Genomic DNA, 26,265 nt, shown 5'->3' with positions numbered 1-26,265 from the left:
TACAATCTAAATTTTTAAAATTAGAAAAACACGTACAATAATTAGAAATAATTAGAAAAACACGTACAATAATTAGAAATAATTAGAAAAACACGTACAATAGATAAACGTTTCTTCTCTAAAATTTTGTAAGACTAATTTACATATCTAAATTATAATATAACTAAGAGGAGGGTTCAAATGCCTCCATGTTTTTGTGCCTCCATCTCTCTCCATCATTTTCAAAGTTCAAACAGTCGATCCGAACCGCTCAACCTAACCTCCATACTAAAATATGTTTGGAGACCAAATTTTATATTTTTAGAAAAATTTTTAGATAGGTACAAAAATACTGTTTTTAGATGGTTCAGATTTATTAATTTTGTACCTATCTAAAAAAATAGTAAAAAAATTCCTAAAAATATAAAATTTGGTCTTCAAACATATTTTAGTATGGAGGTTAGGTTGAGCGGTTCGGATCGACTGTTTGAACTTTAAAAATGATGAAGAGAGATGGAGGCATGATGGAGGCATTTGAACCCTCCTCTATAACTAAAAGTATATTTTAATACTTATTAGTTTAGTAATAATTACATAATTTATGCATGATTATAAAAATAAATAGCATTAGAAATTTTTGATAATAAGTTAACTTTTATCGCATTTCGACCGATTTAAAATAATTAGAGTTAAGCTAAAATAAATCAAATAGATAAGTAATTATGATATATTAATAGGTAAGACACGTTTAAAATTACCGTAACTAACAAATGATTACTTTTGCGAATATTTCGACATTAGAATTTTTACAAGCAATTTATCTTCAAATTAAATTATTAAAAATATAAATTATTTTAGAATTAAATTAGATTAATTTAGATCAAAGTAAATAATTAATATTTGACTAACCAACTCAGTCAGACTGACTGAATCGGTAATTTTTATAGAATTGAAATAATTGAGAATTTGACTTGCACATTAATTGGGGCGAGGGTTAGAATAATTTAGAGTAGATCTTAATTAGTTATAATTACGTAATTTCATATCAGTAGATCCCGTACGAGCCTGATCATTGGGCTGATCCGACTGACCCGCAGTTCGGAGCATACGTGGAGCACGCTGAATATTAGCGACAGAGAGTCCAGCCCTACAGGTGTGGGATATCTGAATTATTTTCTTTTGTGAGCGTACTCTTACCAGTCGATCCATCTGACCTGACATCCGCACTTTATTTTAAGTAGTTGCATTAAAACTGTAGAGCATGTTTATCGTTTTCTGCACTCTAGGTAGAATTGCATAAACCTTGAAAAACTCGAATTTACTGTATTTTAAAGGTAGAGTAATTAAATGATATTATATATATATATATATGATTAGAATATTAGGTTATTAGTTGTCTTCTTCTCATAGAAGACAATATATTATTATTTTACGTGCATATGCATGCATTGGTGAGAGCTGAACAGGGCCGAGTGACTTCGTTCCGTCTTGTGTCACTTGGTATGGGACAGCCCGACAGCCACTGAGCCGAGCATCACTTGATTCTCGGATGGTCTTAGGATTTATATTATATGTACTAGTTGGATCTATATATGTTTTCCGTTCATTTTACATTTTTATGTGCACCGGTTCGAGTCCGGATGTACGAACGATTAGGGAGTTTCCCCACCTACATTAGGAGCTACATGCCTAGGACGGGTTACCCCATCGGTGGTTCGAGGCCCCAATGGCATTGTTTCAGGGTTGCGCAGCTAGACTGGCAGCCTTGATATTACGCTACACGGTTCGAGGCCGTGGCGTTGTGTTGCACAGTTTGAGGCCGTGGCACTTTAGTGCACCAGTTCGAGGCTGGCACTACTGATTGATACCCCATTGGTGGTTCGAGGCCCCGATGGCATTGTTTCAGGGCTGCGCAGCTGGATTGACAGCCTTGATATTACGCTACACGGTTCGAGGCCGTGGCGTTGTGTTGCACGGTTTGAGGCCGTGGCACTTTAGTGCACCAGTTCGAGGCTGGCACTACTTTTTGATCATGTGAATTCGGCCGGATGAATGGAGTTCTCTCATGCTCATGAGGGATGAGATTGACTATTTTACGACTTGCATTGTATGATTTCTCCTATTTTATATGTTTGATTGATGAATCGTTTAGGCGAGATGACACACCGGATTTAGATATAACCATCGGCTAGTGTGCTAGTGTAATGCTAATCTTGTGGGCAATGCGCGATGTCATTAGGTAACGTGTATCATTGTTCCCTGATCACAGTCCTTGGATTATATTATTCAGATTCTTTTTGGTAAAGGTATAACCATCGACTAGTGTGCTAGTGTAATGCTAATCTTGTGGGCAATGCGCGATGTCATTAGGCAACGTGTATCATTGTTCCCTGATCACAGTCCTTGGATTATATCATTCAGATTCTTTTTATCCTATTGGCACGGCACGGGGTGATTTACTTAAATCCGTAATATTATTATTATTATTATATTTGTTCACACGGTGCTTTGGCACTGGACTCTGAATTGATTACTATCCGATATTGTATTTTGACTTTGGGTTTATTTTGCATGTTGGCATATTAGAACAATTGCATCATGGCATTAATTAAAAGTGTTTTATGACTATTAGATATTGAGATATGTTTACACTTGTGCATATTTAATTGTATTCATAACTGTATGAAATTTATATAAATAAAAATGCTTTGACCGTAGAGGATCCCTGAGGGGATAATTCTGGGTCACATACTGGGCGATTCGTCGCTCACTCACAAGTTGTTTCGTGGGTTTTAGGTACAGGTTCTGACGGTCCACAGCATGAGATGTCAGGAGCTGTCCCCGAGGGCCACACCACTTGACCTAGTTAGGATTAGGCTTTTGATTAGATTTACAAGTCCCGTATTTTCTGTGTTATATATGCGGGCTCGATAGATCATATATTCCCTTCTATAGATGGTGTAATTTGGATCCGAGATGGATCGAATTATAAGTTATGTATGTGTATGTTTATTTATTTGCTATGTGACTGATGCTTGATATTTATATTATTTTGTTTTCGCTGCTGTTTGATTTATTATTGATGATTAGCCTTGCGTGCTTAATGATTAATTAAGCACAAGGCGGGGTTGATCACACCTTAATTCAGAATTTCTGGTTTGGGGTGTGACATTTTTTATAAAAAATACATTAAAATTTTGTACTTGTCCTGAAAATGAGTCTCTTGAAATTTAAGAAATGAAAAAAAATCAGCATAACATGCATTAACATCATTGATCAGAAGGAGCGGTAGCACAGTTGGTCAGAAAATAAATGTCCTAGGACAGTGGTTATTCAAAAGTTGAGAGTTCGAGCTTCTCTCACGACTTCGCAATATCTGTTTTAAAAAAAAAAATCATTGATCCTTGAAGAATCCTCAAACACATGTATTTGCAGGGAAAATCAACAGGAGTCATGGAATCTACATTGATTGCAGAAAAACAACAAACAAAATAAAAAATATATATGAGCAAACAAACAAGAATCTACTGGAAAATAATGAATGATTCTGATTTCCTATTGAATTTCCAACTTCTTTCTCTTATTTCAATATGTTTTAAGTTTGACAATTGCTTACATACTAGATAAAGAACCAAGAAGCCACTGTAATGGAAATTCCACAATGGCAAAGAATTCTTCTTCATTTTGATTCCAATCGACAATTTTCAATCTTACAATTTAGAATAGAAAGAAATTTGTAGTATCTGTCCAATGTAGAGGTTTAAATTTCAATTCTATTTTAAATAACATAAACCTGATAGCTGAGTCGATCACAGCTTCTTAGAGGCAGCGACATCAATATAATTCAAGGCTTCTGCTTCAGTTAACTGTTTCCCTTCTACCAGTCCTTTAATTAAAATATTAACATATTTTGGTGGAGGAGGAGACAAAGGTACCTCACCTAATTTAAATCGGTTAATTTCTGACAACAAACATCTGCAATAAAGTACCAGAAATGATGAATAAATATGTTTCCAATAAAGATACAAGGAGAGGGAGAGAGAGAGAGAGAGAGAGCATACGTCAATGTCAAAATGGGTATGTTCTCCTCCGTCCCTAGTTGAACAATATTACTGTAGGAGCAACCCTACACAAATATCAAATCGGGTTGACACCTACAGTTAGTTAAATACTCATTGGAATGATACATAAACAACTGTACCTAGCATGAAGCTAATTTGAGAAGTGATAGTACCTTAAGAGCCTCTATATTCAAAGACTTATTCTTCGAAAGAAGTTCTATATCAGATATACTGACAAGAGGAGAAGCAATCTGCAGGATTGCAGTGTTATCTTCGAATAAATAGTTCTCTTGGAACAATATATCATTGAATTGCTCAAGCCTACAGTATCAACAAATATTGTACTTCAGAAAAAGCTGAACTCGACATAAAATGACTGCCCAACAATTTAACTGACAATAAAACCCTAAAAGTGATGCTCAGTGCTAGTGAGGTCCAGCACCTGTACAGTGCTAGCTCGTAGGGATCAATATCAACAACTTTTCTTTACACAAAAAATTGCTTTTCTCAGCCCTTGTTTCTTCTCCGAAGATTTACGCAGCTGCTGATGCTTAGTATATAGTTTTTCAGATTAAGAAAAGAACACAGAGCCTTGTTTCTGCTTTACCATAACAGGCCAGTACCATACCAGTTCATCCACTATTCTAGCATGCTAATATGGAAATTAAAAAAAAAAAAAAATCACCTGGGGATATTGGTATCTGTTTGAGTTTGGTCTCAACAAAAAGAAAATGAATGGTACAATACGCCAGGTAAATTGCGTTTGATTTTCACTGCTATTAAACGTGTCTTCATAATTAATAATCAGTTCAGGAAAGAAAATTAAAGCTCTCACTAGCAGTCTAATATGTACCAAAAGGCTAAAAAGGTAACAGTACTGACATAATAAACAGACATACGTAATTTTATATATGCAAACATGAGATTCCTCATTAGAGTCACTCTCAGGGTGAAGGAAGGCATAGCCACCAACGCCCCAGTAGTGGTGAGATGATCCGGCAAAAAGCAGCCTATGTGGCACTGTTTTCCAGATTACATCTTTTGGGGCACTCTTATCGCGGGCCCCACAGCATGGAGCACTCATACCTTCAACCTATTACAAGTAACATAAAGTATGCTGGATTAGCTAATTCAACAATTACAACACAAGTTTCCCAGCAAGGTGATGCTTAGAACAAAAGAATGACATAGCAGTACGGACGGGCTCTTGCTGAGAAATCTATTCTGTTATCATTTTTTGTATTTAGTCAGGGACTTCAAACCATTTTCCAGACTACTGTTAATGTTCAAGGAGGACAGTTCTCAATGCCACAACTTTTGGGGGCCTCAAGTTGTAATATATTTATTATTTCAAAATCCAATTGACATCGAACTATCGATCCTGACCTTCTACACAAGCAACCTGTCTACTTAAAATTTTTATCACTTTTTAAGTTTGTTTTGAATAAGATCAAGTGGCCACAAGATAAAAAGCACTAAAATTTACCTATAAAATTAACTCGATCCATTTTTAGGACTTGATCTTGTGCAAATTGAACCTGGAAAATTATGAAATTTTACGTGCATGCGTCACTTGTAAAGAAGACCAACATCGATTATTCAGATTCGTCCTTTGATTTGGAATTTTTAATATTTAGTATCGAAGAGATGCTGCAGCAACTTGCAGCATCAAACTATTTTGCATTGAATGCATAAAAGGAGATCATTGGGACCAAAGCAAGCACAAAACAGTAGAGGAGAAACTCTAGGGGTTCCATTCCACTCAGCTTATAAAGTATACACAGATAATATTTTGAGAAACTTATAAAAATACCCATCATAACTTCTTGATTAATTGATTTAGATATTTCTCCATAAAAAATTCACCTGTTTTTTTTTTGTTTGCCAATTGCCCCATAAGCCAAAATTTTCAAATTTAGCTATTTTCCCATCTAAACTCACTTATTTCATTAATATTCTCATTTCTTAATTTAATCACCTAAAAATAAAGATTAATATTAATAAAAAAAATATTAGAACAGTTTTGCCCTTACTTTAATTAATAAATAGATAATGAAACTGAACAAATTACAAAGATTAAACTTAGACTATAGAGTGGGTTTTACCTTCCCTCCAGCAATGTAGCAGAGGAGCCTCGGCCTCCACATGTTAGAGCCGTAGCTAGCGTACCATACATCAACCTTGGATAAATCGAAGCGCCAATCAGCGATCTCAGCTGTTGCCATGTCAGCCGCTGCCTTCTTGGGAATTACCGCGATCAGCGATTTAATTATTTACCTCGGTCTAAATTATTCGTGGAGTTACAAATTTAGGATTTTGCTACTTGGTACTTGGTAGCCTATTTTATTCGAGGTTATGAGTCTTATGGCCCACTGGGCAAAATACAGCATTTTTTGAAGCACTTTGGAGCTCAGAGAAGGTGAGGTAAAGAAATTATTTTCTCTGCACTTCGATTTGAGATGAGAATCTAGAAAAAAATGTTACTATTATACGTGATTTATAATAAATTCAAATAAAAATTTGTTTGGAGTTAGATTAAAAAAATGAGAAAAGTTGTTTGTTTTTAATGGGAAAATAAGTAATTTTTAAATTTTGTTGGAGAAATTAGATATTTAGAAACTTTTGATGAATATGATAGCAATTACTTCAATTTAAAATAGAAAAATTAATAATTAAAAATTAAAAAATGTTTGAATAGATTTTTTTTTTTTATGAAATAAGGAGCATCGAAGAATTGAGAGAATTTTTCATTCTGAAGGCACTATTATATCTTTGCTAGTTGACGGATAAAATGTGATCAATTTGCAGGCAATAATTCGGTAATTGAAAATTGAGGGTTCAAATGTCTCAATTTTTTGTGCCTCCGGTCTCTATTTTTAAAAACTTTAATAATTCAAAATTAAAATCTTAAAATTCAAAATAAAACCGTTGAATATGAACTATATCATTTTATCTATGCACATGTAAAAAATTATAACATTTCAACTTTGTTTTGATTGTCATGTTAAACTTGTAAAAATGTATACAAATGTGGATAATTTCTAGACGTTGATTTTTCAACTTATTGATTCATATAAAAGCAAAATCAAAATGTAATAATTTTTTATGGGCACATAGAAAAAATAACATAGATTACATCTAACAATTTTATTTTAACATTTAAGTTTTAAACTTTGAGTTATTTAAGTTTTAAAAAATGAAGACATGATGGATGCACAAAAAATAAAGGCATTTGAACCCTCTTGAAAATTATATCATTTTTTTTTTTACAAACCAGTTAACTAGTTAAGTAATTTGTAGTAAGCACTTAATACTATTTTGTCATTATACCAGTCTTCAAATAGACCTATGAAACCTAGGTAATAGATGTCAGATATTTCTCATTTTCTCCGAGCATCACGATAATTAAAATCTGCTTACTGCTGCTTGCCACTGCTCTGTCATTCAGCATCATCCTTGCTTCTATCCTACGCTTAAAATTGTCATTTTTTTTTTTGGGAAAGCGAGTATGCGAGAGCTTCAAATCTCTTTTTCTTCTTCCCAAGAAATCGGAAACAGACAATTGCAAATTCATACATTACAATTGTTACATGATTTTCTAGACAGCCCTTTGATTTCTGTACCCCCAAAAGCTATCTGATTCCAAACGATAAAACAACAAAACATTAAAAAAAAAAAAATCAGTCCAAGTTCATAATCTAGGTAATAGCAATACACCAGAGTATTGACAAAATAAACAAGGCTTCCTCAGGTTGTTGAATATTATAAACAAGCTTATTATAACTTCCTACAAGAGGCAGCATTGATATAATCCATTGCTTCATCCTCAGTCAACTGTTTCCCTTCTACCAATCCTTTTATTAAAGTACTGGCATATTGTTTTGCTGGAGGAGCCAATACCCGCTCACCAGATTTATAACTATCAATATCTGACATTTTGCATCTGCAGTGAAGTAATTATAAGTATTAGATGTTTTCTGTCAGCTTTTACATTGTTTTTAAACAACTAGATTCTTGTCAGATTTTGTCTAACTTTCATAGAGAAAAAGGAAACATACGTAAATGTTAAAATAGGAATACCATCCTCCATTCCCAGACAAACAACATTGGAATACCAAGAAGACTGCACAAAAGACTCCTCAAAGGTTAGATACAAAAAGGGGTTAAACTCGTTTAATTTGAGAAGAAAATGACAAAAGTACCTTAGGAAGCTCCACAATTAAGGACTTATTTTTCAAAAGTAGATCCACAACAGGCAAATCAATGAGAGGAGAACGAATCTTTCCAAGTGCACTTACATCCATGGTGGTGTTCTCTTGAAATAATATATCATTGAACTGCTCAAGCCTAGAAAAGAAAACAAGCACATTGCAGAATAATAATGGAATTATTCTTTAGGGTGTACAGAACAATTCTAGATATACAAGGGCGTATAGGATATTCTGAGATTTGATCTTTGTTCACCCACAAGCTCTGATACTTCAAATACATTTCAGCTCTCAATTATAACATTTGCAGGTTATACAGGTAAAATTTCCACTCAAGAATTGGGCTACCAAATATTCTCTTGATAAATCAACTTCCTCGACAGATGTTGTATTTTTAACTACTAAACCATTCCCAATAGAGTGCTGTGTACAGTTCAACACACATCTTTGAGAAGTCCCCGTAAAATAAAAAAAGATGCAACATACGTAATTTTGTAGATGCAGACATGAGCTCTTTCTTCCTCATTTTTCTCCGGGTGCAGGAAAGCAACACCACCCTTACCCCAACTACGGGAGCTTGTGCCACCAAAAAACAGTCTGTGTGGCACTGTTCTCCAGTTTATAACCTTCGGAGCGCTTGTGTCAAGGGACCCACAGCATTGATTGTTCATTCCTTCGATCTATATTACAAATACAAACATTATACAGAAAGTGCTGTCAGTAGTTCATTGAAAGATTCACAGGCCTCCTTAAAAACCCGAGTACATTGTTTTCAATTTCTGTTTTATTTTATCTCTAGCCTCTGCAACATAATTTGCTTACCAGACCTCAATAATTTCCAAAAACTTAATTTCCTACACCAACCAGATCCCACTAGAATTTCATACACACGACTTAAACATATAAGAAGCAAATGAAAACTGAAATCTGATGTTCTATCAACTAATGAAATGAGACACTGATGGCCAGTCAATACCGGTACTACATAGGTGTAATAAAATAACTGTATAGGTCTAAAAATATCATGCTAGGAAAATGCAATATGAATATTTACCTTTCCTCCACTTACATAGCAGAGAAACCTTGGCAACCACATGTTAGAACCATAGCTAGCATACCAAACATCAATTTTTGATAAAACAGATCTCCAAGGAACAGATGCTTTGGAGGTCTCATGCGATGATGTCACTGATGTACTTGTCACATCAGCAATATTAATTTCTGACAGGCGTCTGCTTGCATCGTCAGCGCCAGAAAGAGTTTCACCACAAGCTCCAGTGGCTTCCTCCGAATCAGATTCTGAATCCGAGCTCCAGTGAAGCTAAGATAGTTTGATATCATTCGTGTTATTTGGCAAAAATTCATTCATACATAAGTATATATACTATTTTAAATGAGAGGAATATAAAAAGAAAGTACCTTAAGATTGGAAATGCTTCTAGGTTTTTTCATATCTTCCTCAGGTATTTTACCAGAGAACACAGGCCAATAGTTCTTCAACTCATTACGAACCTGACCAGTAACATGTTAAATTGTAAGGATACAAAAGGGAAAAAATAGAAGATAAAATAAATAATATGATAGTATCAGATATGAGTAGGTTTGGTCAATGCATGCTTAACCCTGGTATCTAAGAATCTAGGGTCAGAGCTTAGAAGCTGAGCTCTCGGAAAAGGAACATTGAGATAACTCGCCTACCCCTGCGATCAAGCATGTAAAACACTTCTATATAGCTTTAGAAGATGCTTGCGTGTTTTGTAATGCTCCATATAGTTATCATTTTTTTTACAATAGAAGGATAAGAAAGGAAGGCTTCAACATTACTAATTGTATAACTCGCCAAGTAGACTCAAATGGCTTGGTGTCTAACTTTCCAGAGGAGCACTCGTCTCCTAACAAGGCACGTGCACAAGCAAGAACTGAATTTGCTATGGAATTCAGATTATAACCTCCCTCTAGTAACAACACTATTTTTCCTTGAGCAAACCTCTTGAGCTACAAATATACAACAGAAAATATAACAATGAAAAAAAAAAGTAATCAGCTTTTCAAATTTTGAAGGATTATGAAAGGAAAACTGCTGCATATCAAAAGATAATCTCAAACAAAATCAATGCAATATAGAAAAGATACCTTTTCTAAGAGGAGGGCATAGCCATGAGGAGTTATGCTACACCCACCAAGGGGATCTCCAGCAGCTGAGATGTAACAGTTTTAATTTTTAAAGATCTTAACCATGAACTATCCAAACAAGAATTGCAATAAGAACCAAATGAAAAAAGAAATTAACATATGACAATTTTGGACATTTTGCTGTGCACAATTTGCTTATTGAAGTCGAAGGAAAATAAACAACAGGAATAATTGAACAAATTCAAGTTTAGAGACAGACCTGCGTCAAATCCAGCAGAAACAAGAATAATGTCAGGATTATAAGACTCTGCGACAGGTAACAACACATGATCCCACACGGCTAGGTAGTCAGCATCACCGCACCTGCCATGCTCCCAAGGGACGTTGATGTTGTACCCTTGACCAGGTCCCTCCCCAATCATACAATAAGCACCATCCCCACCCGATGGATAGAAGCTTCCGGAATCAAATCTGAAGATTGGAAGAAGTGTTTACCATTTGCAACATACTATTTTATATTTGATGCATTTTATTGTGGGCATTATTCTACTTGCATCTGGGTGTTTTGTTTGTGTGTGTAATTATTCTTGCATTTTAGTGTGTTTGTCTATGTGTTCTTTGGTGATTGAAATCTATGTGCATTCAAGGAAGTCAATCTTGGAGGCAATTGCAATTTGTTGCAGCCTAGGTAACCCTAGTACCGGCTAAGAACATGGATAGTCACGCTTTTATTTCTACATTCTGGTCATTTTGTTTAAACATTTCCCGAAAATTGCTTTTGAAGCACTCCCGGCTGATTACATGTATTAAGCTAGAAGTTTGCTTTGCCAATACAAAAACTTTGTTTACTCAAAAGTGCAATTTTTAACAAAGCTTAATATGTTCAACAAATTATGAAGCTTATTTAGTACTAAATATCTAGCATATACAACAAAGTCACAGAAGGATCCAGATAATAATTAAAAATTGCTCGCCAGCAGTCAAATAAAAGTACCTGTGCACAGAGAAGAACAGTACACGAGAATCATCATAGAATGTCTTCTGCGTACCATTTCCGTGATGAACATCCCAATCAACAATTAGTATCTTTCCAATACCTAATTCAGGCTGTGAACAAAAGGGGAAACAAAAAGAAATGAAAAAAGCAATAATCAAAATGACAAAAATTTTAAATTGATCTAAAACTAATCTGGCAAACAAGAATCTGAAGGCTCTAGGTGTATACCCTCTCGTTTAAAAGATAATTAGCAGCAACAGCTACATTGTTAAATAGACAAAAACCCATTGGTTGGTTGTGCTCAGCATGGTGCCCAGGAGGCCTGACGAGAGCAATAGCAGAGCTCAACTCTCCTTTCGCGACCTTCTCTGTTACCTATGCAAAAACCAAGAATGATGCTAGGTATTCAGTCATGAAAAAAAATCTGTAAAAGCAACACCACTACTTAATTTTCACATGTCCAGCTTTTTGGAGAGAATTGTAAACAGAATGGCTTAACAAATTTGCCCCTTGCTTCAGCAAGCCATTGTCTCCAACATAAAACTGAACTACAAAAGAACAAACACTGAACCAATGTTTCAAATCTTTGGTGAATTACCGAGTATCAGTAGTTCATTTAAATTACAATTTTAAAAGTTGTGGAGCATTTTGCAAATGTGAAATAAAAAAAGGTTGGTTAACTAATAAAAAGAACAACATGTATATGGAAAACTCCTCACCACTAAAAACCTAGAAGTAACAATCAAATAACAACAACAGTGTCATCCTAACAGTGGTTTCAGGCACCAGCAAAGTAGGGCATGATTGCAAATTTCTTAATTTTCATATTAATCAGGTTGCTATTTTACTAGTTTGGTCCAGCATTAACACCAATTCATCAACTTTACTGTTTTCATTAATCTGTTCCCTTTAAGTTGTGTTTAACTAAGTTCTGAGCAGTAATCCAGGCAAATGAGGCTTCAAGTAATGGGCCTCACCAAATACACTGATAAACTCAAAACAAATAAAATATATGCACAAAAGGAAAGAGAGAAAATAAAAAAGTGTAAGGATTATGACCTTGATAGCTGAACCAGCAGCAAGATAAGCTGATTCAGAAGAGCCCTTGTTGAAATAAATTGAATTGAACTTCCGTGCAACTCTATGTCTTCTTGAATCTAACTCTTTAGAGCTTATTGTTTTTATAAGCTTAATGTGACTTTGGCTATGGACATAAGCTATATACTTGTCTTCAGCTTCCTTAGCCTCCATAACAACACATCTACAGGAAAAGAAATCAACAAGGTATTTTAATGTGATCTTAAAGAACATGAAATTTTATTTTTATGCTATTCTTCTTCAAGATATGAGAAAGAGCAGCTTTGAGTGCACAAATGTCAAATCCCTTGTAAAGAAATGAGAATTAAGAACACACAGCAAAACTGAAAATGAAGTTGACTTATCAAGCACGAAGCTCAAAAATAGTAGTAATAGATTCCTTTCATATCTTAAATAACACAAACTTACCTTACCTAGCATACACAATGTTTTCTTTACAGGATAATTCATATAATAGTTATTTTCAAAAAAAAAAATTCAAATAATAGTGTATTTCTAGATCAGTAACATGGTTGGCGGAAAGAACAGTCACAATTGAATTCTTACAGATACTAATTAGTAACCTGTAGCTTCTATAACTAAAAGTACAAACAGCATCAAACGGATTTTGACAGTTCAGTTCCAAACAACAAAATGTATTCTTTAAAACTACTAAAATTTAGAAGGATTTTCAAATTTTACTAGAAATGTATACTGGGTATGACCATAAAGTTCCAAACAACAAATGTATTATTTAAAACTTTATAGAAATCAGTAAATGTTTTTGCATGTTTCGGTCCGCAAAAGTAGAAATTTCTTAAATTCCCTCAAAATAACTTCTAAAATTAAAGACTTCATCTTTCTCGTACGGACATAGTCAAAGAAGAGTGAAAGTGATAGTGTGTGCGCGCGCGCGAGAGAGAGAGAGAACCTGTCAGTGATCCCCTCCAACTGGAGCTTACGCCAAATGGATCGGAGGCGTTCGGGTTTCTCAGGGTGGGGTTCACCGTCAGGCGTCGCGTGGGCGCACATCCGCTCGTCGTACAACAGGCCAACCGTCGGCGCCGCCATTTCGCCGGGAATTCCACGGCGGAGAGGGGAGCAATAGACAAGTGTACTCAGCAACCCAAATTAATACTGGCAAAGACAAAAGTCTTCTTTCTTGTTTGCTCTTAAATACTTGCAAATTCGGATCCTCTAAGGCGCACAATATCAGCAACCGTGTAGCTCGTAAATCTCCTTTTTCAAGAAGAAGTGCATACATCGGAATTCGCATCCACTGAGATATCTTATATTTTGCACAACTTTTTGGAAAATTTCAACCGTTGAATATGACCTGCACGAATCTCAAAGCACAAATAATACTGGCGCCTGCGTTATCCCCGAATAGGCACCGGACACGTCGGTCACGTAAAATATGAGATACCGGAGAGTATACGCACTCCATTTTCAACAATCCTCTCTCCAAGTTATATTTGGCAGAAAATCATGTACTTTTAATAGAATTACAAATTTCACAGTAAAAAAGTTTAAGAAAATTTGCATTTAGGGTACGGTTGGATGCACTAGAGAATAGCTAGAATAGCTACTGTTGAGAATAGTAGATTAATAATAGTTAGAATAGCTACTATTTAATAATAGCGCTAACTCAAAGCTATTCGGAATGTTGTTTGGATTGAACATTTAGAATAGCGAGAACAGTGATTGAACATTTGAGAAAGTAGTTTGCTATTTTATATTTTTGTAGGAATAGCGAGAACAGCGCTATTCTCGCTGTTTCTGAGTATGTTTGAATGGATCGGAATAGCATTGTTCCCGCTATTCTCGCTACATCCTAACATACCCCTAGTTTAAAATCATAAGGCAGTGAAAATAATATCCAAAACTGAAGAGTTTTAAAGCTAGAATGTAAGATGAGACAAAAATTAGACATAATATTATAATAATGGAAACAAAGCTCAACATGATATTCAAAGTTTCAAATTTAAATTGTCGATTCAAACTGCTCGATATGATTTCAAATTCTCGATCAACATGATATACATATTAAAATATGCTCAGAGCCAAATTTTATAATTTTTGAAAAAAAAATTATTACTTTTTATATAAGTACAAAATCACTATTTTTGAACAGTCCAAAAACAATAATTTTGTATTTATCTTAAAAAATAGCAAAAAAAATTCAAAAATTCCATTCCAAGCATATTTTATAAGCACCAAATACACGTTATCATTCTTTTCACTTGACACGAATTTCAAAACAGCTCTTCTGTGGTTTTTATAAGCACCGAATTAAGTTTAATTCGGCTAGAATTAATCTAACCATCCGTTTATATATATTGCACCTCGTATACCTGGAGGGATACATACTCATGCAATAGATACCTCATACCTGACAGCTAGTGTGCCTTCCAACTTCCAACCTTCTTCTGGCGCCAATATACTGTTTTTGTTCTATTTCAAATTTGAATTTGTTTTCGTCAGGGTCTTCAAATTTGAAAATATTAGGCTCCCTGCACGGCTGCACTGAAAGCGGCTCAAATATCCACAACACACAAATGGGCACGCGTTTATCCTTTTCCGAAATTCTGATTTATTTAAAATATAGAAGGGTTCACTTTAAAATTTATACATACACTTGTATTGAACGGTCTGATTGTCTGAATAGTGAATTGAGATATCTAACTTGATCTGAATTCGTGAAACAATTATTGAAAAGGTATACTAGCATACACCAAACTTCTACAAAATAACAAAACGATTTAATAAATTTTAAATGATTAAACGGATTAAACGTTGAAAAAGGGGTTACATATGTTTTCTTAATTGGTTTTAACGATAACGAATTGCGCGTCATAAAGTTACATTTCTGAAACTCTTTGAGTTTTTAAATAACTGTTAACTAATTTTTAGAAAATGTTTCTGAAAGTTTCTAAACCTCTACATTCCTGAAACTAAAATTAGAGTTTCTTAATTGCCACAGCTCCTCTCACGACATTTAATTTGTCATAATTTCTTAATCAAGCGACCCTAACGACCCTAATGACCCCAGCTCCTCTCATGTCAGTTCTTCAATAGCATCTTAATAATCATAACATTTAGTTTGTCATAATTTTGGCTTGTCTGTTGTTAGTCCTAAGCAAACTGTAGCTTATTCCCTCACTTTAATTATGACACTTTAGATTAACTTTTTTAAACAGTGTATTATACAGAAGAGTAATTACTCCAAAATGAATAACATTAAACGGACCATTACCACGTAGTACAAATCTCTCGGTACTCGTGTCATAGGATCTCTGGCATCAGAGATCGACGCGTTTAAATGTAGAATGCATCTTCACAATTAAAATGAAATTTTAGCCACTAAATTACAATCACACATTTTACCTTTTATAATAAAGACTGGACTATAAAAATTTTATAAAAAAATCCAAATATATTTTAATAAACACGATTAAAAATTTTAAAACCACTAAAGTAAGTACCATCTCACTTTATTTCTCTGAGTACTCAGGGAACAGCCCGTTCTTTCTTCTTGAAAAAAATTACTGATACAAATCTAAGACCAATTATGTTTTTCTCATTTTGGAATAGGTTTTCAGATCTTACTCTACAAGTTGCACTACCTCACTAGATCCGAACTCCTGAGATAGACTGTCTTGGACTCTTAGTCCCATCCCATGTTCGCTGGTAAGGCACAAATCAGAGCTAATTTGAATCAAACTGAACTGGACCTTCCAATTATATAAAATTTCTGGTCAAGTTTTGAATTTCAAATGGAGTGTATAATATGTAAATTTTGTGTGTTTTTTTTTAATTTGATAATCTTGTGAAATCATCTATTCAGTAATTCCAGCACAAGATGTAAGACGCTCAGCTCGAGATGTATGGTTTAGTTTAAATTACTGCACATAAAAAGGGTAAATCATTGGTTCTTGGACAATACATTTGAATAATCTAATTTTAGTCACTGAACGGTTCTCAGAATTTAGTGAACACAAGCTGTGTTCCAGATTCTTGTGTACCAGTACAGCCTCCAAATGAACCAGAAACAACCAATAAAAACACCAAATACCAAACAATGCCAAACTAAAAGGCATAGCCAATAAAATTTCTATCAGACAATAATTCAAGAAAGACAACATTTTACAAAGAACTACCAAAAACTCCAAGCCTAGGGTGACTACGTACCACGTCAGCATACAGTCAAGCCCTAATCCAGATGTAAACGTGATTAAAGTATGCATCAACAAGATTAACCATATAAAGAATATTAAAAAACAAGCAGTATATTATGCAGAATTGCCTGCAGAAAAAAAAATCATAAAAGTTCGCATTTTAGGTGACTATGTACCAATCACCCCTAGGTCATGTAAACAACACTAAACCGATATTAGTTATATTCCAATTTGAAATATAGGTTACGGCCCTGTTCGGCTACCAAGCGGGAACTAAAACAGGTCGGTCCAATTTGAATGGCCGAAACACTGTGCGCGTGGGAAAGTGATTTTTTTTTTTTTTCCCACAGGAACAGTGAATGGCCGAACAGGGCCTACATCTCTACAACTATGCTAAAGCAACAGTCCATGACTGTTATATTCTACGAATAGATAATTTGTAAATCATTTATAATATCAGCCAAAACACAGATGTGTTTTAGACTTTTAATTAATCTTATAATAAACCATTTAATTAGTTTAAGAATGAATTTAACCTCGTGTTTAATGCAAACAGTGCGAGATGAAGAAAATAACAGGTGTGTAATGTAAAGGCTTTGGGATATTTTGGTGTCCTGGTTTTGTCTCTCTACTTGCCTCAATGCTACTTAGTTCTCTTATTCTAGTAATTTCCTTATTTTGAACTCTCAAGAAAATTCACCAGAGAAGTAATAGAAGCCAATAGGCAACATGGTCAGTACAGAAAAAACCAAAACTTTTTTGTTGCCAGGGTCTCACACTACTCTCACAGAGAGAGAGAGAGGAGAGAGACTGACCAATCTGTGCTAAGGGGTGAATCTGAATCATTTTTTTTTTAGTTCTCAGGGAAAGATCAAAGAGACAGGAATGGAAGAATGCAAGTAGAGAAAAACAATGGAATGACTAAATTAGGACAATTATCAAAAATGGATAATTCAAATTCAGGGACCAAAATGACCCCAGTAAAAATAATGGAAGCCTCTGGAATATTAAGCAAACTGCTCTGACTTTATTTCTGAACACATAATTAATAACACTGTTAAAAAGGAGTCAAGGAGTCATGATTGATAATATTCACCGTATGATGGTTGATATGGATCGCAAAGCATCGCAAAGCGTAAAAAACAAATGATTGTGACACACATCAGATACAGCATTATACCTAGAACATTTTGTTTTCTCTTTTTCTTTTTTTTTCTTAATTAAAAGTGGTACAGCGGAACATAAAGAGAATGAGACCTACTCACCAGTAAGCATTTCTGCTTAAACTAACCATTTCATCTGCTAGGTTGTAAGCTACAAACCCAATAACTTGTTACAACTGCATTTTCTATGGTCTACATGCCCATACCATACCAACACTTTCATAAAACAGGTGCCAGCAATGGCATGCTTACACGCCTCTTAAGAAGGAAAATGCAAATTAAAAGAAAATAAATGACAAAAGTGGGTACAAAAGAAACCATATAAAAACATGCTCAATTAAATCTAGGTATAAGAAACTTAGCATTAGTATCAGCATCCTTGTGCAACTCAACCACATCACACACCTTCTCTAACAATTCCTGCAAACCATCAACTCCAAACCCAGTATAGTCCACCTGCTTCTTGTACCGCTGCTTATAGAGTTTCTCAAAGTCATCAAATGGTACCGGGTCCATGTAACAAACCATAAGCTCTTGCACCTCGAGTTTAAATCTTCCAATCCCTTCGTTATACTCTTCCCCAGGATCAAAACCTGAGCAGGGACTTGCCTCATCATCTAACTCATCGTCAGACGAACTGACAGGCTTCTCTTCCCGGAAGGGGGTACTCGTACAGCTCACCTTATGTTCTCGCTTCAAAATAATGGGTGTACTCGCACATTTTTTATAATTTTCGGCATTACAGGTGTTTCTAAGGCAGAGCGTTTTCTTCTGACCTTTGCCGATCACTATAAAGGCATCATTCATTTTACTGAACAGATGGACGAGCTTGGCCGCACCATATTCAGACACAAATAAATTCCTCCCGTAAAGCTTGAGATACTCTGACGGAACCTTGACTAGAGCTAAAGTCCCACCCGACTGCTCAAGTAGCCTTACCATCTGTCCTTTAAGGCCATAAATATCTCCTGGCTTGACCCACCATTTGTCTTGATCGGTGCCAACTGGGTCTTCACAAGCACCTTCCCTCATACCCACCTGTGAACTCTCAGGTCGGGTGGAACAATTATCATAATGCCCTTCCGAAATATTATGTGCCGATTGGCCAAAAAGTTCTCTTGGCAGCACCTGATTCTCCCTAGAACTAGAGCCTCTATAAACAATAGCCTCGTCCTCATTTTGCGCATCAAAACTGTCTTCAAAACTTAATTTGCTTGTAAAGTGACAGGAAACTTCAGGTGTGGATGCTTGTACTGGCACTGGAGCTCTTAATTTGCTTCCATAATGACAGGATAATTCAGGCATGGATGCGTGTACTGGCACCAGCACAGGCGCCGGTACAGACATTGATACCGGCACTGTGCCACGCGACATGAAATTCTTTGGGGGCACCAGACCAGTTCCCCGGGCAATGCAAGGCCAGTCCCACACGAACTTCCCAGCACTACACAAAGCAGTTGAGACTGCAACACTAGCTGGTATTGCCAGAATTATCGCGTAACCCCTCTGACCAAGTATATGCAATGCTGGAGCAAAATCAACATCTCCAGATATTAACATGATAGAGCAGGGGGGTCTGTTATCCAGCGCAAACAAAAACATGTCAACCAAAATAGCCTTGTCAGCAGCATCCTTTCGGCCATTAGGAACATCAACGAGCTTGACACCAGTGCGCTGGCAGCCCTCTCGGAGGCGGCGAGGGAAGCCATTGAAGTCACCATAGGCGGAGAAGGAGGTGACAGCACCGGTTACTGATGGGTGGGAACGAACAGCTAAGCGTATGTTGGCAGCTACATCCTCAGGTCGTACATCACTCGGTACAGGGCAGTTCTCGATGTCCCAGAGGATGACAACTGGGCCTTGGACTGGGTTCAGATGGCACTGGCCGACAGAGGCTAGGTCTGAGCTTTGGGCCAGGAGGCTCGGCAATGGGCTGGGGGATGGTTTGGGGGTGACTGGAGAGGGAGTGCGATTTAGGAAGGATTTCTCCTTGTATGACATTGAGTGGTTGTGGCTTGTAATCTGTAGATTTGAGATATTGGAGGTTAATAATTTCTGAAAGTTTTGTCAAAAAAATAATTTCTGAAAGTAATAAGTGATGCAACTTGGATTAATAATTGGAGCAGGTACAACAAGCATAAGCTCAAAGAACTATTAGGGTTATGAGCAAAGCTTAAAAGACAAGGTAAAAGATTTACTCTTCATAGCAGTATATGGTAAAAAGGGTGAAGTTTGCAAATTATGATATACCATTGACTGGTTCAACCTGTAACTTGTTGCCTACTGATAGTACAGCACATATTGCATTGAAGAGCACACAGTACCCACTACATACTTTGTTGATATTGATCAAACAATAGTGCATGGTGAAATTAGGAAATGATAATCCTTGATATACTGTACACAAGTCCATTGTTTGTGATGGATAAGTTCTGCATAAAATTTATAAACCATTTCCTCATTGTTTTCACTAAGGGTCTTCTCTTTTGGATGACAGATATTTCCATGGATTTCATGATTAATTTCCAAGGACGCACATTATCCAAATACTTTCAAGGAGAAGTAAAAAGAAAAAAAAAAGAAATAACAACAATTTTAAGAGAGTTAAAGCAAGTAGTGGTACAGTAGATAATCCATAATCCTATAAAAAGAATGGACCTAAGTAATTACAAAGAAAAGAACCCAAGCTACTTCTAACTGCATCCTAATTATAACCCAGTTTCATAAAAATAGCTTAATTTTGACCCAGGTCCCAGGGTGACTTAATAAAATGAAAACCAATTTGAAAATTAGTCAGTTCTTCTAGCTATATCACTGAATAAAGCCAAAAAAAAAGTTTTAATCGAGGAAAATCAATTTAGAGCTTAATCCAACTAATTTTAGGGTCAAGCATGCTCTAATTCAACCCTATAGGTCATCTAACATTACAAATTTCGAAAAAAGACAAACTGATTCCGCAATCCAGACCTAACCGATCTATTGAGAGAGAGAGGGATCAGTACTACTAGTCTACTACTCACCGGATTGAGGTTGAGGCTCTCGAGATTTGAGGAAGAGGTTTCTTTTGTGCTTTTCCCCTTCGCAATCGTGCAAGGTCGAATCGCCTGAGAAAGAGGTGTTGCTTATGGAACCCGAGAAGTCGAGAAGTCCGTTCCCCTCCAATCTTCTATGATTCTATCAAAATGGAGAACCTCTGTCCAATAATACCCGTCCGATTAAATCAACGGTGTAAAATACATCGCTGTTGAATATTATCTCATGGTGTTCGTGTCCATGTGGTATGGCGGTTCTTTGGTATTTTTCAGACGAGTCTTCGGGTCTTCGGTGCGATTTTTGGGATAAAGATTTTAACAGAGTAGTTTTGGATTCATGTAGCGCACGAATCACTATAGTCCATGTCCTGTACGAGCTGTACGAAGCCAAAACTGCTCCTTTAAAATCTGTAGAGAATTTTGTATCATAGAAATTAATAAAATGAGATGTACGAAAATAGAAAGAGCATTTAAATTTTAATAATTTTAAAAACATCAGATTCGGCAGCTCCGATCCAGCAATTTTTTTAATTTCTGCAGAATTAGGGGATTTTGTTGCCACAGACAATCCGGGATTTTGTATCCACGCAAATTAATAAAACGAGATGTACGAAAATAAAAGTGTATCCGGATTCTAATAAATTTTAGAAATATCCGAATTTTGTAACGAAGCATGTTGAAACAATTCACGAGAGGTTTGAGGGGTTCTAGTTGTGTACTCTTTTCAAGTGATATCGCAAAAGAGAGCAAATACCATTTCTAAACCATACTGATGTAGTAACTAGTAATACCGAATTGAAATATGCTCCTTTTCTTGAGAAAAGGATCACCTCCTATTCTTCCATCAAAGTTGTTCAAAATCGATCACACGGTTACAATTATATCTAATTTGTTTTAATATATTATATTAATATAAAAGAAAAAGTAATTAAAACTGTGTGATCGATTTTGAACAGCTTAAATAAAAGAATAGGAGGATGCTCATTTTCTCAAGAAAATTAGTAGATTTGAATCCTAGTAATACCATTATCATCATAAGGCATGAGAAAGGTGAAATTAAAAAGGCAATGATTTTCTACATGATATGATTTTTAAAGGGCATCAACGTGGTGTTGTGACTATAACAGTCTTATATGGGGCTGTGCAAGAAACTGTGCAGTAAAGGTGAAAATGAGAAAGTAATGAATTTTCTACATTACATGATTTCTGAAGGAGTGAAGGGTGTCAATCTGATGTGACCATAACTTTTTATATGGGACTGTGCAAAAAAGGTGAAAATGAGAAAGTAATGAATTTTCTACATTACATGATTTCTGAAGGAGTGAAGGGTGTCAATCTGATGTGACCATAACTCTTTATATGAGACTGTGCAAAAAAAGGTGAAATTGAGAAGACAATGAATTTTCTACATGACATGAAGGGACTTTGTAAACTCCGCAAGTCTCATCGGTAAAATCACCCAAGCGATATTGAAGGGGATTCAAGGGCTGCCGTTTTGAGAGTCGCAATATCAGTTCGGTTACTCCGCTCCGCCTCGCCTCCATCACTTCTCGTCTACCCTGTCCACCTCGTCTCGATTCATTTGAGCATATGATTCTGTTTAAGGGTTTTGCTGCTCAGTGTCTCGCCCGTCCATCTCTACTTTCCGGGTTCGACTGAGAGTGTTGTATATTCATTTTCATCCTCGTAGTATCTACTATAACTATATATGTGAATAAGGTATGTGTTTTTATGGTTGTTGATGATGACGTGATTACAAAGAGTTGCCTCCTTCCTCTTTTCTTTCTTCTTCTTCTTCTTCTTATTCCACCTCTTTGAATGGTGACTGTCCTGGGCCGGTTGATTCAGTTCCCGGTCCAGTTTTATTCAGTGCCTTCTCGACTGAGTGGTGACTGTCCCGGTCCGATTTGATTCAGTGCCCTCTTCCTCCTCCTCTCTAAGTGGTGACTGTCTCGGTCCGGTTTGATTCAATTCTTCTCGGCTGTGAATTCCTCTGGGCGACGTCTATTTTGGAAAGAAGACGTTTCGTCCTTAAGGAATGGCTTTATATGGCGTACTTCGCCAACCATGCAACTCAAAAAATTATTGCTGTGTCTACATTCCCAGAGAAGAAAATCAGAAGGCCCACCTACTTACTAATCAGGCGCGAATAGACCAATTCGCATTCTCTGGCTTTACGTATCTGTTATTTTCTGACATAGCAAATTAAAAGATTTTACAGGTAGCTCAATGTATAGGTTTTCATATTTTTATTTTATTTTAATTAAAAGAAACCTATGTAATAGCTATCTTGTATATCGTTGAATCAATGCAATCGCCTACGGACTTTCAACGAAAAAAAAAAAAAAAGAATTTTCTACATGACATGATTTCTAAAGGGCATCAGCCTGATGTTGTGATCATAACTCTTAAATGGGGTTGTACAAGAAATTGTACGAAAAAGGTGAAATTGATAAGGCAATAAATTTATTACATGATATGATTTCTAAAAGACATCAACCTGATTTGTGACCATAGCATTTTTGAGGGAGAATTTCATGTATACCTCCTCAAAAACATCAATATTATGTATTCACTCTCTAAACTTCTTAATATCATATTTACATTTACCCTTCTAAAGAAGAAAGTCATTTACCTAGGGGTGTAAACAGAGAGCCTTAAACGAAGCGGATAATTGGTAGATTCGAATTCGGATATATCTGCAATATGCGGAAGTGACACGGATACGAATAATTTCCTTTTGCTATAAACGGAGCGTACATCCGCACGCACCAATCCGACTGTAAATTTTTCGCTGATCTACTCTTCGCTCGCTCCAACAAATGAAAGAGCTTAGTATCAGAGTAGTTATATAGCGCTCTCCCAACAATGTACTTGTGGGATTAAGTTTCTGTATATACCGGACAAAGCTATCTGCGATACCTGAATTAGTTTATTTTATTCGCAGGTGGGCCCAGTCGGATGTTTGCTTTTGGTTTTGCTTGTGAGTTGTGATTACTGAGTAGGCGTTTGCTTGCTTTGTGGGCCCATGTTAAATTAACTCATTTTTTTCAAAAATAGAAGATACTAGATAATCAATTGTAATTTTAAATAGATGTATAGTTATTTTTTTCAAGATAGTCAACAATTATCATATTAAAAATATGATAAAATTAATTTAAATAGATTAATTTTGTATATTTTAATTTTTTTAATTAATATTTGTATCATGAAACTCATATGATTTAATTATCCTACTATTATTCATTATATATTCGTATTCGAATCCATATTCGTGGACTATCCGTTCCGTATCCGTATCCGTTTATGGCGGATTTGATTATGAATTTTGATATCCGTTTACTATCCGTATTCGTATCCACTCATTATCCGACGGATGAGAATATAGTATCAGCATTATTCGCTCCGTATCTGCTTCGTTTTCACCCCTAATTTACCTATTTTATTACTTAATCAATTAAAACTCATTTTAAATTTATAAAATTCCAGTTATACCCTTCCCCTTCTTCTCTCCCCTTACAACTCTCATCTTCATTAAAGATTATAAATTAGTCAACAAAAATAACCTAAAAAGAAAAAAGAAAAGTAATTTAATATTGGTAAATTTGACGCTTCTAAACATAACAACAGATCTATTTCTTGTATACGTAGCCTTGTAATTTTGTCTTGAAAATATGAAGCATATTTAGATGATTAAGTTCGTAATCCGGGATGTGGTTGTTTTATTTGAAATATTATGAGACTTTACAGAATTAGATCTGTTGTAAACTTGTAATGTATAAGCACCGTCGAGCTTTAATCAATCTTTTAAGAGAAGTTTCATGATCAGTTCTCAGACTTATGGTAGTAATTATTTTAATGTTTTTTCATGCTTAGGTAACAAGCTTTATCTATAGGCTGTAGTTTGTTTCGTTGTTCATTCTTTTTCATGAATTTATATGTATCGAATAAAGCACTGAAATATTAACTGGACAACTATTTACGAGTGAGCTAACAACGTGAGAATTGCATCCCATTTTGATCACAGTTTCTTTTACCATTGAAGTTTTTCAAAATATCAACTACTGTACAAAACCAAGTAATTTAAAATAGAAACACCTGTATTTGACGTTTTTCTTTTCTTCTTTTTGTTTGACTAATTTATAATCTCTAATGAAGGTGAGTTGTAGGGAAGAGAAGAAGGGAAGGAGAAGGGGAAGAGCTTGACTCGTATTTTATAAATTTAAAATGAGTTTTAATAGAAAAAATAATAAAATGAGTAAATTTGTGAGTTTTTGATGTTTAGAAGGATAAATATAATATTATGAAATTTAGTGGGAGAAATACGTAATATTGATGTTTGTGAGGAATATACATGAAATTCCTCACATTATTAAACGGGTCCTGTCCTGATTTATAACACTCTGATTATGCAAGAATGGTGAAATTGTGAAATTTTCTACACGACTGAATGTCATGAGCGTGATGTTATAACCTATAAGATTCTTATAGATGTTGTAATTTATAACTATCACAGTTTTCACATTTTCGCTAAAGTAAGAATCAAAGTAAATAAAGAATCAAAGCAAAGCATAATTTATTGATGACAAAGAACGAAATGCATCAAAGTTCAAAGAAATGCTTGAGAACTTACCCTGTCAAGAGAGAATGCCACTGACGGAGCAATCTTTTTGGAGATGAACTGAGAGAGATATAGCCTTAGAATTTCAGGAAGGAGGGAAAACAAAAGCGTAGATTTGAAGAGGCAAGAAAAGGATAAAATGCGTAAATTGTCGCTATGGGCCCGCCCTCTTTTCCTTCTGCTACACCCCAGTTCGGGGGAGACGAATTTTGTTGATCTAGAGTAATAGGGTTACTCGTGCTGTGTTCCTTCCCCTTTCGCCTTTTTTGGTGGAGCGAGTAAAAACGTCATTTTTTCCGAGACCGAATCGTCTGCTCTCTGGGGGCAGGAAATTCCTGCCCCCACAGTCTCTGCGGATGGAGTCTCATTTAAAAACAGTAACAATAGTTAAACTCTTAAACAGTAATCGGTCCCACACGGTCTCACCCCGTAGAGACTCTGGGGCCCCCGGAGGGCAAACGATTCGGTTTCCATTTTTTCCACGCCCTGCCGTTCCTTCCTCTCTGTTCTCCGCTTTTGGAGCACAATCTTTTTGTTTTATCGGGCGTGTGAAAAAAGAAGCTTATTTTTTTAACATACGGAGAAACGTCTTAGTTATCATTTTTGCTTTGTTTTGTTGGTATGACCTGTCTTTTAATTAGATGTTTTGATGAAGTGGCACGTTAGCCATTTTTTTATAAAGAACTAAAAAGAACGGGCAAAATCTAGAAACTCAGATGTTGGAAAAAAAAAAGGTCATTGGCTAAAATGAGCTAGGTTAAATGGGTTTGCTACTTTGCTGGGTCTGCGGGTTTGTTTACTTGGTTGATTCACACA

At 35.6% G+C, this 26,265-nt stretch overlaps 3 protein-coding genes across 3 annotated transcripts; all 3 read right to left on the bottom strand.

The window, feature by feature from the left end:
• Positions 1–3,537: 3,537 nt before the first annotated feature.
• LOC144551135 (histone deacetylase-related / HD-like protein) lies at positions 3,538–6,397 on the bottom strand. Its single transcript, XM_078298965.1, has 5 exons — positions 6,146–6,397; positions 4,940–5,133; positions 4,214–4,361; positions 4,041–4,105; positions 3,538–3,954 (listed from the first exon to the last, which is right to left on the bottom strand). The coding sequence occupies exons 1-5, from the start codon at positions 6,263–6,265 to the stop codon at positions 3,789–3,791; spliced, it is 693 nt and encodes a 230-aa protein (XP_078155091.1). The 5' UTR covers positions 6,266–6,397; the 3' UTR covers positions 3,538–3,788.
• Positions 6,398–7,602: 1,205 nt separating this feature from the next.
• Positions 7,603–13,612, bottom strand: HDA05 (histone deacetylase 5). Its single transcript, XM_078298964.1, has 13 exons — positions 13,387–13,612; positions 12,438–12,639; positions 11,607–11,753; positions 11,376–11,488; positions 10,641–10,852; positions 10,382–10,446; positions 10,073–10,243; positions 9,668–9,760; positions 9,303–9,569; positions 8,735–8,928; positions 8,243–8,387; positions 8,099–8,163; positions 7,603–7,983 (listed from the first exon to the last, which is right to left on the bottom strand). The coding sequence occupies exons 1-13, from the start codon at positions 13,524–13,526 to the stop codon at positions 7,818–7,820; spliced, it is 1,980 nt and encodes a 659-aa protein (XP_078155090.1). The 5' UTR covers positions 13,527–13,612; the 3' UTR covers positions 7,603–7,817.
• Positions 13,613–17,821: 4,209 nt separating this feature from the next.
• On the bottom strand, positions 17,822–20,963 carry LOC144551126 (Putative endonuclease or glycosyl hydrolase). The gene is made up of 2 exons (XM_078298955.1): positions 20,817–20,963; positions 17,822–19,818 (listed from the first exon to the last, which is right to left on the bottom strand). Exon 2 carries the CDS (start codon positions 19,795–19,797, stop codon positions 18,130–18,132), a length of 1,668 nt encoding a protein of 555 aa, XP_078155081.1. The 5' UTR covers positions 19,798–19,818; positions 20,817–20,963; the 3' UTR covers positions 17,822–18,129.
• Between the last annotated feature and the right edge of the window lie 5,302 nt (positions 20,964–26,265).

This window comes from Carex rostrata, chromosome 3 (genome assembly GCF_964058835.1).
Source record: "Carex rostrata chromosome 3, lpCarRost1.2, whole genome shotgun sequence".
In the NCBI taxonomy this organism is placed as follows: Eukaryota; Viridiplantae; Streptophyta; class Magnoliopsida; order Poales; family Cyperaceae; genus Carex; species Carex rostrata.
The sequence above is the reverse complement of the archived record's forward strand: the minus strand, read 5'-3'. Positions and strand labels throughout refer to the sequence as shown.